The 11,354-nt window shown below is 52.3% G+C and overlaps 1 protein-coding gene across 7 annotated transcripts in view; it reads left to right on the top strand.

Moving 5' to 3' along the window:
- Positions 1-383: 383 nt before the first annotated feature.
- Positions 384-11,354, top strand: part of CSNK1D (casein kinase 1 delta) — a 37,749-nt gene continuing 26,778 nt past the window's right edge. For 2 of the 7 annotated variants that reach the window (XM_036838060.1, XM_036838062.1), the window contains exons 1-3: positions 454-786; positions 6,485-6,532; positions 7,312-7,422. In XM_036838060.1, the coding sequence (XP_036693955.1) occupies positions 711-786; positions 6,485-6,532; positions 7,312-7,422 (235 nt within the window). In that variant the 5' untranslated portion in view covers positions 454-710. Of the gene's footprint in view, positions 787-6,410; positions 6,533-7,311; positions 7,423-11,354 lie in introns of all 7 variants that reach the window. The other 5 variants (XM_036838059.1, XM_036838065.1, XM_036838064.1 and 2 more) reach the window with 5 other exon arrangements.

Here is an 11,354-nt window from a genome sequence, read left to right as displayed (position 1 = left end):
AACGAAGACCCTGAGAGAGAGCACGTGGGTCCTGCATGCGGAAGGGGGCCAGGCAGGAGGCTATCGGCCCGGGACTGCTGCGAGGAACAGGGGGCAAGGAGAGAAGGAGGTCTGGCCTAGCCCGTACGTCCGAGGGTCGCAAGGATGAAACAAAACGCTGGGCCGGGGGGCGGGGGCCGGGGGCCGGGGGGCGGGGGCCGGGGCCCCGCCCCGCCCTGCCCTGCTCGACCCCGCCCCGCCCCAGCCTGTCTTCCGAGGCCCCGGCCCCGCCCTAGCCCCGCCCCTAGAGCTGTGAGGTCCCGCCGCCGGCCAGTTGCCGAAGCCGCGGCCCCGCCCCTCGGTCAGCGCGGCCCCGCCCCACCGGGTTGCTAGGGGAAGTGACATCACAGCGCGATGGCGGTGGCTCCTTCCGGCAGCTGAAGGGGGTTTAGGCCCGGGAGATCCGAGTCCATCCGCGGCGGGGAGAGGGCAAGCGGGGTGGGCAGGGGCCGGAGCAGGGGCGGCGGCGCTCGCACTGTCCCATCCGTCCCGTATTGAGGCGTTGGGAGCGGCGGGGCGGCCGGAAAGCGATGGTGAAAGCGGGGCCGTGAGGGGGGCGGAGCCGGCAGCCGGACCCGCAGTAGCGGCAGCAGCGGCGCCGCCTCCCCGAGCTCAGACCCAGGAAGCGGCCGGGAGGGCAGGAGTGAACCGGTCGCGCCGCCGCCGCCGCCATGGAGCTCAGAGTGGGGAACAGGTACCGGTTGGGCCGGAAGATCGGCAGCGGCTCCTTCGGAGACATCTATCTCGGTGAGGCGCCCTTCCCCGCGGATGGGCAGCCCCAAACCGGCGTCCCCCGGCCCCGGTTCCGCTCCGGCCACCTCCCCGGCGACCCCGCCCCCGGCGGCCCCAACCCCAGCCCCCGCCCCGGGCATCCCCTCCGGCCTGCGGCGGTAAGCCGCGTCCCCGTCGGTTCGGGCCTCCCAGTTCCCCAGGCAGGAACTTGCGGCCTTTCCGACCCGCGCCCTCGAGGGCACCTGACCAGCGTGCGCTCGCGGCCTTTGGGGAGCGGCCGGGAGCCTCGGTTAGGCCCTCGCTACCCGCTCGGCCCGCCCGCCTTGTGTCCGCTCCCGGTGTCCCTCCATGCAGACAAAGGGCCGTCGGCGAGTGCGGCCCCCGTGTCCTGCGCGCGTGCGGTGGGCACGAGTAGAGTCCGGGGCTGGCCGAGGCTTCTTCGGCGCTCCTCGCGACGATGCAGCCCCGGCTGACCAGCCCCTCTGGCCCGGGGTCTGGGCCGTGGACCGCAGGTGGCGCGCAGGGTCGTCTGGGGGCCAGTAGAGTGGTCGTTGAGAATATGTTGCGCATCCAAGTTCTGTACTAAGTACCTCGGCTTAAACGAGAATGACATTCAGGTGATTCGGGACAAAGTTAGCGCTAGGGTGTTGGGAGAATTAGAGGCAAATAAAGTGGCAAAGCTCTGCTCATGAGCGTGTCCTTTTGCTATGAAAATTTTCCAGGTAGACTGGAAAAAAATGGGATTAGAATGTTCTGGATTGTTTCAGATTTACGGTGAAAGAATGCGCACATGCATGTGTGTGATAAAAGGTTGGCTTGAGTCTTAAAGTTGGAAGTTTTAAAAATATAAGCGTTTCTCAGAGAAATTGTGTGTAAGTTACTCCTACCCCCGCATTTGGGGACATCCAGCCTGGCCCGCGATGCATGTGCAGAGGGACTGTCATTGTGCAAGTTTGGGGGTGAACATGCTCTGCTTGCGCAGCCCGCTCTGGTGTTTCTCTTTGGCTGGTGTACTTGTCAGGGAGGGTCAGGAATAGATTTGTATGTCAGTAATGCTTCTGGTTATGCCTTTCAGATGGTCCCAAGTGTGTGTGCTCAACGCCCCATCCTTGCCTCTTGTTACCTAGAGAGGATGCACGACCTCCTGGGCTAATGGCGTAAGAGGATTCCACACTTAGGGTAGTTAATAATTGCTTTTGATACCCTTACCCTACAGTGTAATCCTGTCACATCAGTATGTGTTTTACTGCCCTGCTGAGTAAAACGCACTTTAGAGATACTTGCATTTTACTATTTAAATATTTATGTCCAGTAGTCAGCAGTTGCCTTCTCAGCAGTGTTTTGGGAGGCAAAGTGCTGGGTAAATGCAAGCTGTTTGCCTTATTTATAGAACAATAGATTTTGGCAAAAGTTTTAACTTAGGATCTAGGAGCTGTACTGAAAAACCAATCTATTAGCCACCCTTACACAGATATGAAAAAGTAGATATTTTGAACCTTTTTGTTCTGTGGTCTGAAACCTTGCCAGACGGTTTTCTGCTTTCCGAAGCTGCGTTCAGACAATCAAATCGTGGAACGTTGTCACCAAGTCATTCACAAAGAAGTTGAGAGTTTTGTGGGAGACCCTGAAAGCTTATTCACAACTGTGTCCTGTGGGCCTCACTTTGTGCTGGGCACACCAGTGGTGCTTGATCCAGCCAGACACCGGCTGACCGGTCCCAGAGGGGTCTGTCCTCAGTTTCCTCCTTCATGTTTATCCTAAAATGGATAGACTGTGGCTCTTGCGCCCTAGTTATGAGTACCCACATGGCCCACCCACTGGAGTACACTTAGAGTTACTTGTGTGGGGTTGGGTACAACCGATTCGGCGTTGACTCTTGGCCCATGTGGTGGTCCCTTCAGGCTACATGCTACCCCACTGAGGAAATGTGAAGTGGTCTTGTTAGATTGAGATATGACTGGAAAGGTGGGTCAGAGGAAGCTCACTATATACTGAAGTTAAGGGTCAAAGATGACCGATCCAAAGACCATGGGATGGATTGAGTCTTCTGTACCATGTTTTTTTTCTATTTGTTAGGCAACTAGTCATTAGTTGAGGAATTCGGTCCTCATCTTAAAAGTCGTTATGTTCTACGTATTCTAGTGTGACAGCAGTTAAAGTCGTTCCTACTACTGTCATTTTGCTATAGGTCAGAACAGTCTTAACTCCTCCTTCTTCACCTTGGTTTAAATGTGGGGTTTCGGGTCTTGGATTTCCACCGGGGACTTTCTAGTGCTTTCAGACGTTTGAAGCCGGGGGAAGAGAGAGCTGTCCTTCAGCTTGCTGAGTACCTTATGGACCAAGAAGGCCCAGTGCTAGCCTCCCTTTCCAGCAGCCTGCTGTGCTGACATGAGCACGTGGCAGCGTGCCCTGCAGGTTATTCCAGTCCTTCCCAAACGGCGTGAGCCCCCTGTTGTCGTGGAGTTCTGTTCTTGTTCCATGTTTGTCTTCTATAGGTGGTGGCAGTACCTCGGACCCTCCTCCCTGCCCTCCCATTCATGCTTGGTAGAATGGAGGTTTTCTTCCTGCCAGCTGTTAGCATTTGTACTTGATCCTGTTGCTCGGTCAGTTTATCAGAGGATGGCCTCATCTGTCCAGCTGTTACCCAGGTGGACTGTGTGGTTTGGCTTCATCACATACACAGATGCTTTTGGGGAGCTAAAGCTTAGTAACCTCTTCATATTTTTGATTTTCATGTTTCTCCCCTCGCTGACTTTCATTCTCTTCAGTGGCACCTAGCAGGGTGTCTGGCACACAGTAGGGGTTCCAAAATGGTGGCTGGCTGGCCAGGAGAGGAAAGCAGTTGCCTGTACGCAGCTTTCGTAGTCACGTGCCTGTGTCCTTTAGGGTGATGGCTTGAGTGTTTCTAGATACCGCATCAGCTGCCTTGTCAGTGGTTGCCCTGCGAGAGTGCCCTTTGCCCTGCTGTTCAGAGGCCTCTCCCTATTTCTTTGTCGATAAGACAGTCATCAATGGGAGTTACCTTTTTGTCCCAGGACAGGGTCAATCTTGGGGTTAAGTTCATTTATCATCTGCCTTTGCTCAACTTGAGGGACATAATTTTGTTTTCCTAGGACCGGCATTAGCCTGTGTCTAAACGTAGACTAACATCTTCGTCTAGTGAGGGGGAACTCCTGTCTGGCACTGGAGCTGCACAAAAGAGCTGAGGTTGTTGGGTGATAAAAGACCTCACTATAAACAGACACTGAGTAAACGTGATGTGCCACTTGGTTTTGACTTGCTCTGAATCTGGAACCCAGAGTTCAATAGTATCTTTCAGATTTTTGTTCCCCATCTAGAAGTACTTCTAAAAGTTACCTGTTGTGAAGGACCAGGTTTTGTAATTTCCATTCTGTGGCAGATCAGCACTTTTGTAAAATAGGATTAAAATGTTGCAGCAATGTCATGTTGCTGTCAGAGCTCCTGGGTGCTTCCTCGCTGTCCTGTGTTTGTCCCCTTGTGGACTGGTGGCAGTTTGAGGACAAGACTTGGAGCAGCACTGCCAGTAGAGCACAGGGGCTGCTGTCAGCCAGGGGAGGTGGGACAGGACTGCAGGGCTACAGTGGTGGACCACCTCAGTTTTGCTCAGTGGTCTCATGTTTGGTTCCCGTGGAATACCCAGAACTTGAAGCGCTGCTGCTTCACCCAGTGGTGAAGACCTCTCAGAGGAGGCAGCCTGCGTGTGTGCTGCCCTCAAGTCTGTTTGGCAGAGAACCCAGCCTCTCCTCTTTGAGTCAGCAGACTCAGGGTAACCTTCACAACTGTGATGCTGTAGAGGGCTGGTTCTGTTTCCAGGTGTGATCCTGGGGGAGGCTGGCTCTGTTGCTGGTGTGATCCTGGGGGAAGTGGGCTCTGTTTCCAGGTGTGGTCCTGGGGGAGGCTGGCTCTGTTGCTGGTGTGATCCTGGGGGAAGTGGGCTCTGTTTCCAGGTGTGATCCTGGGGGAGGTGGGCTCTGTTTCCAAGTGTGAACCTGGGGGAGGTTGGCTCTGTTGCTGGTGTGATCTTCGGAGAAGTGGGCTGTGTTTCCAGGTGTGATCTTAGGGGAAGTTGGCTCTGTTGCTGGTGTCACCCTGGGGGAAGTGGGCTCCTTTGCTGGTGTGATCTTAGGGAAGGTTGGCTCTGTTGCTGGTGTGATCTTAGGAGAAGTGGGCTGTGTTTCCAGGTGTGATCTTAGGGGAAGTTGGCTCTGTTGCTGGTGTCATCCTGGGGGAAGTGGGTTCCTTTGCTGGTGTGATCTTAGGGAAGGTTGGCTCTGTTGCTGGTGTGATCTTAGGGGAAGTTGGCTCTGTTGCTGGTGTGATCTTAGGGAAGGTTGGCTCTGTTGCTGGTGTGATCTTAGGGAATGTTGGCTCTGTTGCTGGTGTGATCCTGGGGGAGGCTGGCTCCATCTGCTGGTGTGATCCAGGGGGAGGCTGGAATTCATATTGTGTTCCAGAGTTGCCTGCAGTCATTTGTCCCCAAGACTGTCATTGCTGCAGGGTGACTCAGATATTAGCTTTACCAGCCACAGTACAGTGGAACCAGAAGTGTTCTCAGCCTTCTTGAAGGTGCTACTTCAGTAGGTAGCCTGTGTGGGCCCAGACTGTGTTGTCACTGAGAACCTGCCTCCTGGCAAAGGTGACAGGGCTGACATAGTTGGAGGAGCAAGAGTGCTATCATCAGAGGCTTCTCTGCTCCTGCTTTGGGGTGGGGGGAGTTGTTGATGTAACTAGTAAGGTGAGTCATCTGTTCCTCATGGGCTGGTGAGTTCAGTTCAGAGTGCCAGGTCCTCACAGGAACTCAGAGTTCATTTTTCGTTTGCACAGTACGTTTTACAATGAAGTAATTTCTCTTGTAGCTAGATAGATTATCCCAGCCTCAGGGAGGAAGAACAAAATGTATTACCTGTCTTTCTTCTGAGTGCCCAGGAGTCTTTGTGGAATGGTAAATGGAGTTCTTAAATTTAGAATGGTCACTGGCAGTGATCAGATGGTGGTTATTCCCATGGAACCCCAGCATTGGTGACCGGTTTTGGATCCAGGCCCGCTAGAAGCAGCCGCATCTAAAGCAGCTGTCTGAGCAGACTGGAGGAGAAAGTTTCTCTGTCCTTCTTGGGCAGTTACTGGGTTCATGAATATCAGCAGACAGCTCTCCTGCAGGTCATCATTGTTCTAATGCTTGCTGACCTTACTCTGCCTTTTATCCGAGAGTCTTAACATTCTCTGTAACCAGTAATCCATTCATCCCACAACTCCCTCATGAAACAGACTGCTGGTCTCCCTGCTGAACTCAAATGGTGAGGGAAACTGAGTCGCCAGGGACTGGCAACATTGCTTTGCCCAGCAGGATGGGTCTGGGTTCTTTCTGGGCTGCTGGAGCCAGTGTTAATTCCTTCACAAATAACCATACTACTGGGAAGGATTAAAGTGCTTTATACTTAGAAGGAACTGGTGAGGAAAGCAGGGGGAGAGCTAGGTATGTGCTTTCTAAAGACTGCTTTTCCCATTCTCTCCAGTGAATGCTCCTTGAGGGAGGGCTTGTAGCATAGCTTTGGGTCAGATTGGAACTCAGGAGCATTCGTGTGTGAAGCCTGGAGGGATAGCGGTTGTCACATTTGCAGGTCCATATTGTAGTAAAGAAGAGGACGGCACCTTGAGGTTAAAACTCTAATCTTTAATCACGATCTGTAACCAGGAGGTGTGAGCAGATGTATTGCCGGTTTTAGCAGAAAACTAGCAAAAGGTGAGTGACAAGTACACGTTGCATAGATGTGATTAGGGCTTTGAAAACAGAGCCCAGTCCTGTTCCAGTGTCCGTAGGAGACACACAGTATGTTCTGGTCCCTGGGAGGGGAGAGGTGTGCTGGGCCTCCCTGGGCCTGGCCTGGCCTGTGATGGCTGAGTGATGGCTCCTGCCATGTCTTGGGAACCGACTCCCCTTGAGAAGGGCCCTGCTGTATGCGGCTTGGTACCTGGGCCACATGGACTGGGATGGGCTGAGGCCATGTGGGAGTTCAGTGGAAACCCAGCCACCCCTCTGGAGAGAGGCTCACACATACCCGAGACCTGTCAAGGCAGCATGGAGAAATGGGGCCCACACGGAATGTGTTGCCCTGGGACTCCCCACGGTCTGGCTTTGGGTGGGTGAATACAGGGCTGACCAACAGGCTGGATGAGAAGGTTCAGACCAGATGGGGGGTCCTATGGAGAGAACTGCATACCCTGTCTTTCGGTCGCCTGGTGATCAGAGTAGAGCCATATGGAAGTGGGTGATGTAATACCAAATAAGACTTTTCTATACGTATCAAATATTCCTGTTTTAAAAAGTGAAAATAAGGCCATTTTCCCACAGGGGTTTATCTACCACTGACACCATCTTGTAGTAGAAAGTGGAGTGCATCCATCACCTGGTCCTCCTTGGAAGATTCAGATAGCACTCATTGTTTCTCCAGCGTGTTGTAACATTGGGTGAGATGGTAGACACCAAACGATTAACGTTTGTGATTTTCTTTCTTTGCCAAGGTACGGACATTGCTGCAGGAGAAGAAGTTGCCATCAAGCTTGAATGTGTCAAAACCAAACACCCTCAGCTCCACATTGAGAGCAAAATCTACAAAATGATGCAGGGAGGAGGTATGGTCTTTACCTGTTAAGAAAATCAAGGTGGTGTTTGATGAGGGAGAATGCAGATGTCACGAATCACAGTCTGGTTAATTAGGAAAAAGGGCAGAAGCGTTCATACCCTTGACCCCATCCTGTGGCTTCCTTCAGATACTGTCTGAGAGGCCTGCAGAGGGCCTCACTCGACAAAAAGAAACATCATTTTATGCTTTTTGCATAAATATTCCCTTCCTTAGTTTCATATTACGTACTGGTGTCTTTGAATGCGGACTTGTGTGAACGCTGACCTGGAGCTTGCTGCTGGTCCTCCTGTGCTGCCTTGGTCATGCCCGCATCTTTGGGATGGTCCCTGCAGACTCTCCTGAGTGAGACCGCTTCTAGCTCAGTTACTGTCCCCATTCTGTGAAACCTCCCCTTGGGCCTGAGGGTACCTGATATCAGAGTGCCCATCCTGATTTCAGAGTCTACCTTTTAGAATTCTCTGGACTTTGAGATTGTTTGGCTAATGGAGCAGGAGGGGGTTTTATTGGGGGTCTCAGAGTCCTGAAGACACCACAGCATTTTGAAGGGTGTGCCTGTGCTGCTCCCCAAGGAGCTCAGGAAGCCCAGGCACAGCCCTGAATGTCTTGAGCTTTCTCTGGGGACAGGGCTTCGTGTGTGAAGAATAGCTGTGTTATTTCCTTTTGGATACCCTTCGAAGCAGAAGCCCCCATGATACTTTCATAGTTGAGGGGGGCGGTGGGGAAGGCTCTTGGCACCTTGCCAAAAGAAAGCTTGTCTTCAGAGTCTGTGTTGGTCCTTTGGTCAGGTGGAAAGGGAGGACTGGTGATGTGACTTCTTGACATCTTTGCTTCACAAAGCAGTTTAATCTGTGCTACTTACTACCAGAAACCAGCATATCTCAGTTGACATAGCACAGGGTGTCTCTTTAGCAGCAGATATATCTTAAAGCAACACAAACAGTCCTATGAGACGGCTGCAGAAGGGGGTGTCCAGTGCTGCTTGTCCTGGGCATTATGGGACCAGAGCAGGCTGTGGGTTCTCAGGTGGCACATAGGGAGGAAACTCTCTGGCCCCTCCTGTGCCCAGGGAGACATTGGCAGAGGACCCTGCCAGTGTGTCTGTCCTCTGGCTGCCCTCAGCAGGCTTCTCAGGCATCGGGGATGGTCTACACAGCTTTTAAGGTGGTGATGAGTAGGAAGAGGTGACTTGGTTTGTGGCCTTCATGGTGGGAGGAGCTTGGTGCTGGGGGTTGGATGCAACCTTCTGACTGAAAAGCTTGTGTGTTTGAGGAGCAGCATCTCTGAGAACTCGGAAGCTGGGCCCCCAGGGATGGAGGGAAGAAGAGCTGACTCCCAGGGAGGAGCTGGTGTAGTAGATTGAGACTCAACAGAGGGGGACTTCCCTGGTGGCTCAATGATTAAGAATCTGCCTGGCAACGCAGGGGACACGGGTTCGACCCCTGGTCTGGGAAGATCCCACATGCCGCGGAGCAACTAAGCCTGAGCGCCACAACTACTGAGCCTGCGCTCTAGAGACCGCGAGCTACAACTACTGAGCCCGTGTGCCACAACTACTGAAGCCCGCGTGCCTAGAGCCCGTGCTCCACAACAAGAGAAGCCACCGCAACGAGAAGCCTGCGCACTGCAACGAAGAGTAGTAGCCCCTGCTCGCCGCAGCTAGAGAAAGCCCGCACGCAGCAACGAAGACCCAACGCAGCCAAAAAGAAAGAAATGAATGAATAATTTTTTAAAAAGACTCAACAGAGGGAATTCCCTGGCAGTCCAGTGGTTAGGACTCTGTGCTTTCACTACCAGGGGCATGGGTTCAGTCCCTGGTCAGGGAACTAAGATCCTGCAAGCCCTGTGGCGCAGCCAAAAAAAAAAAACTCAACAGAAAGGAGTTTATTTGGTTTAGAACAAGGTCTCTCCTCAGAAGCATAGCCGTTTGTTGTGGAAGCTGTCTTCTGCGTGGAGGACAGGGAGCAGCATCCTAGGTGCCCGTAGCCCCCCGCCCCCAAGTTAGGATGATCAGAAATGTCTCCAGACCCCACTAAATGCCCCTGGGTGCACCGTCACTTCCTGTTTTGACCCCCTGGTTTAGGACGTAAAGGATCACTTGCTCTCCTGGTCTTCCCATGCCCCTTCTCTAGGATCCTGGAAACCCACTGGGATTCCAGAAATAGACCTTCTCCTGTCTGGCCCTTCCCCACACATAGGTAAGGTTTTACTCCTGTTTCAGATACACACTTGGTGAATACTATCAAGGTGTAAATTTCTTTTTTAGAAAACAGATTCTCTCCAGGAGAGCAGAGAGCACCATCTTGCTACTGTTCTGTGAGCTCGTCCTAGCCAAGATAAAGCTGGGATGGCAGGGGAGATAGAGGTCGGCTCTGCGCAGAAACCTCATAGCTCTGCTGTTGACCAGCCTTCTGCATCCATCTCATGTGGGTGCATCTCTGATCGTGGCTCTTCTTATGTTAAGTTCTGGGCTTCGTTGCAGGTGGTTGATATTGACGGCATCGTAGGAGAAAGCTCGAAGCCCAGGGCCTGCCTTGCCCTCTCTAGCTCGTAGTACAGGGTTGCCCGGGATGCTGCCTCATGATGGTGGCCTTGCAGTGCCTGGCTAGAGACAGCTGCTGAGCTGGGTCACTCAGGTCCCCTAGGGGAGGGGTTAGTATTAAAAACAAAAACATGTTTTGGGGGTGGATGAAATGGGTGAAGGGATTCAGTTGTATGGTGACATTTGATAACCAGACTTATTGTGGTGATCACCTTTTATTAGTGTATACAAAGATTGAATTGTGTCGTACACTTGAAACTAATATGTTATATACCAATTTTAACTCAATAAAAACAAAAACAAACACACGCTAGTGTCAGGTATTGTTAAGAGCGTTTTTAAGCATGCGGGCACGTTCTCTGCCACACAGTCATGTGCAGTAGGTATCATCAGCCTCGTGTAACAAATGAGGAAACTGAGGCTGTGTCCAAAGGACACAGATTTGAACTTGAGCATTGTAGCTTCCAGGCCATTCCTGCACAGTGGCCCTCCATGGTGGTCAACGATCAAGAATGTGCCCCAGGGCTTCCCTGGTGGAGCAGTGGTTAAGAATCCGCCTGCCAGTGCAGGGGACACAGGTTTGAGCCCTGGTCCGGGAAGATCCCACGTGCCGCGGAGCAACTAAGCCCATGCGCCACAAATACCGAGCCTGTGCTCCAGAGCCCACGAGCCACAACTCCTGAAGCCCGGGCGCCTAGAGCCTGTGCTCTGCAACAAGAGAAGCCACTGCAAAGAGAAGCCTGCGCACAGCAACAAAGACCCAACGCAGCCAAAAATAAATAAATTAAATAAATAAATTTTTTAAAAATACCTTTAAAAAAAGAAGAAGAAGAAGAAAGTACCCCAGGTCTAGTTGGAGCAATAGGTAAAAAACCTGAAATAGCAGAAATAATTCTAAGTTAATTATGTTAGTGAAGGACATGGGTGGACGCCAAGTTTTTATCAAAACAGAGTGGACTGCCAGGCAGAACCTAGAGGCTAAGGCTAAGGCTGAGGCTGCGCTTCCCAATCCTGATAACCCCACAAAGTGTCTTTAGACCATGTTCTCCTTCGGGAAACTCCAAGTGGAGATCCTTTGTTTAGTTCACAGCTGCTTCTGGTCAAGGTTCATGGCGGGTGTGGGACAGGAGTGTGGGCCCTTTGTATCAGAGAATCCAGGCCAGGGGTGAGGGTGGGAACTCTGCGCTGAGGGTGGGTGGATGCCACCAGCAATGTGGCTGTGGGGCCACCAGTGAGTAGAAACAGGCAGCTTCACCCGAGTTCACTCTCTCATCTCATGTGCCTGTCCAGTTCCCACAGTGTATTTGAGACAATCACGGTCTTTTTGCTATGAAATGTTTTACAGTACTTAAGAACATATGTAGCTCGTGGCTATCAAGAAT

This window comes from Balaenoptera musculus, chromosome 20 (genome assembly GCF_009873245.2).
Source record: "Balaenoptera musculus isolate JJ_BM4_2016_0621 chromosome 20, mBalMus1.pri.v3, whole genome shotgun sequence".
NCBI lineage: Eukaryota > Metazoa > Chordata > Mammalia > Artiodactyla > Balaenopteridae > Balaenoptera > Balaenoptera musculus.
The sequence above is the reverse complement of the archived record's forward strand: the minus strand, read 5'-3'. Positions and strand labels throughout refer to the sequence as shown.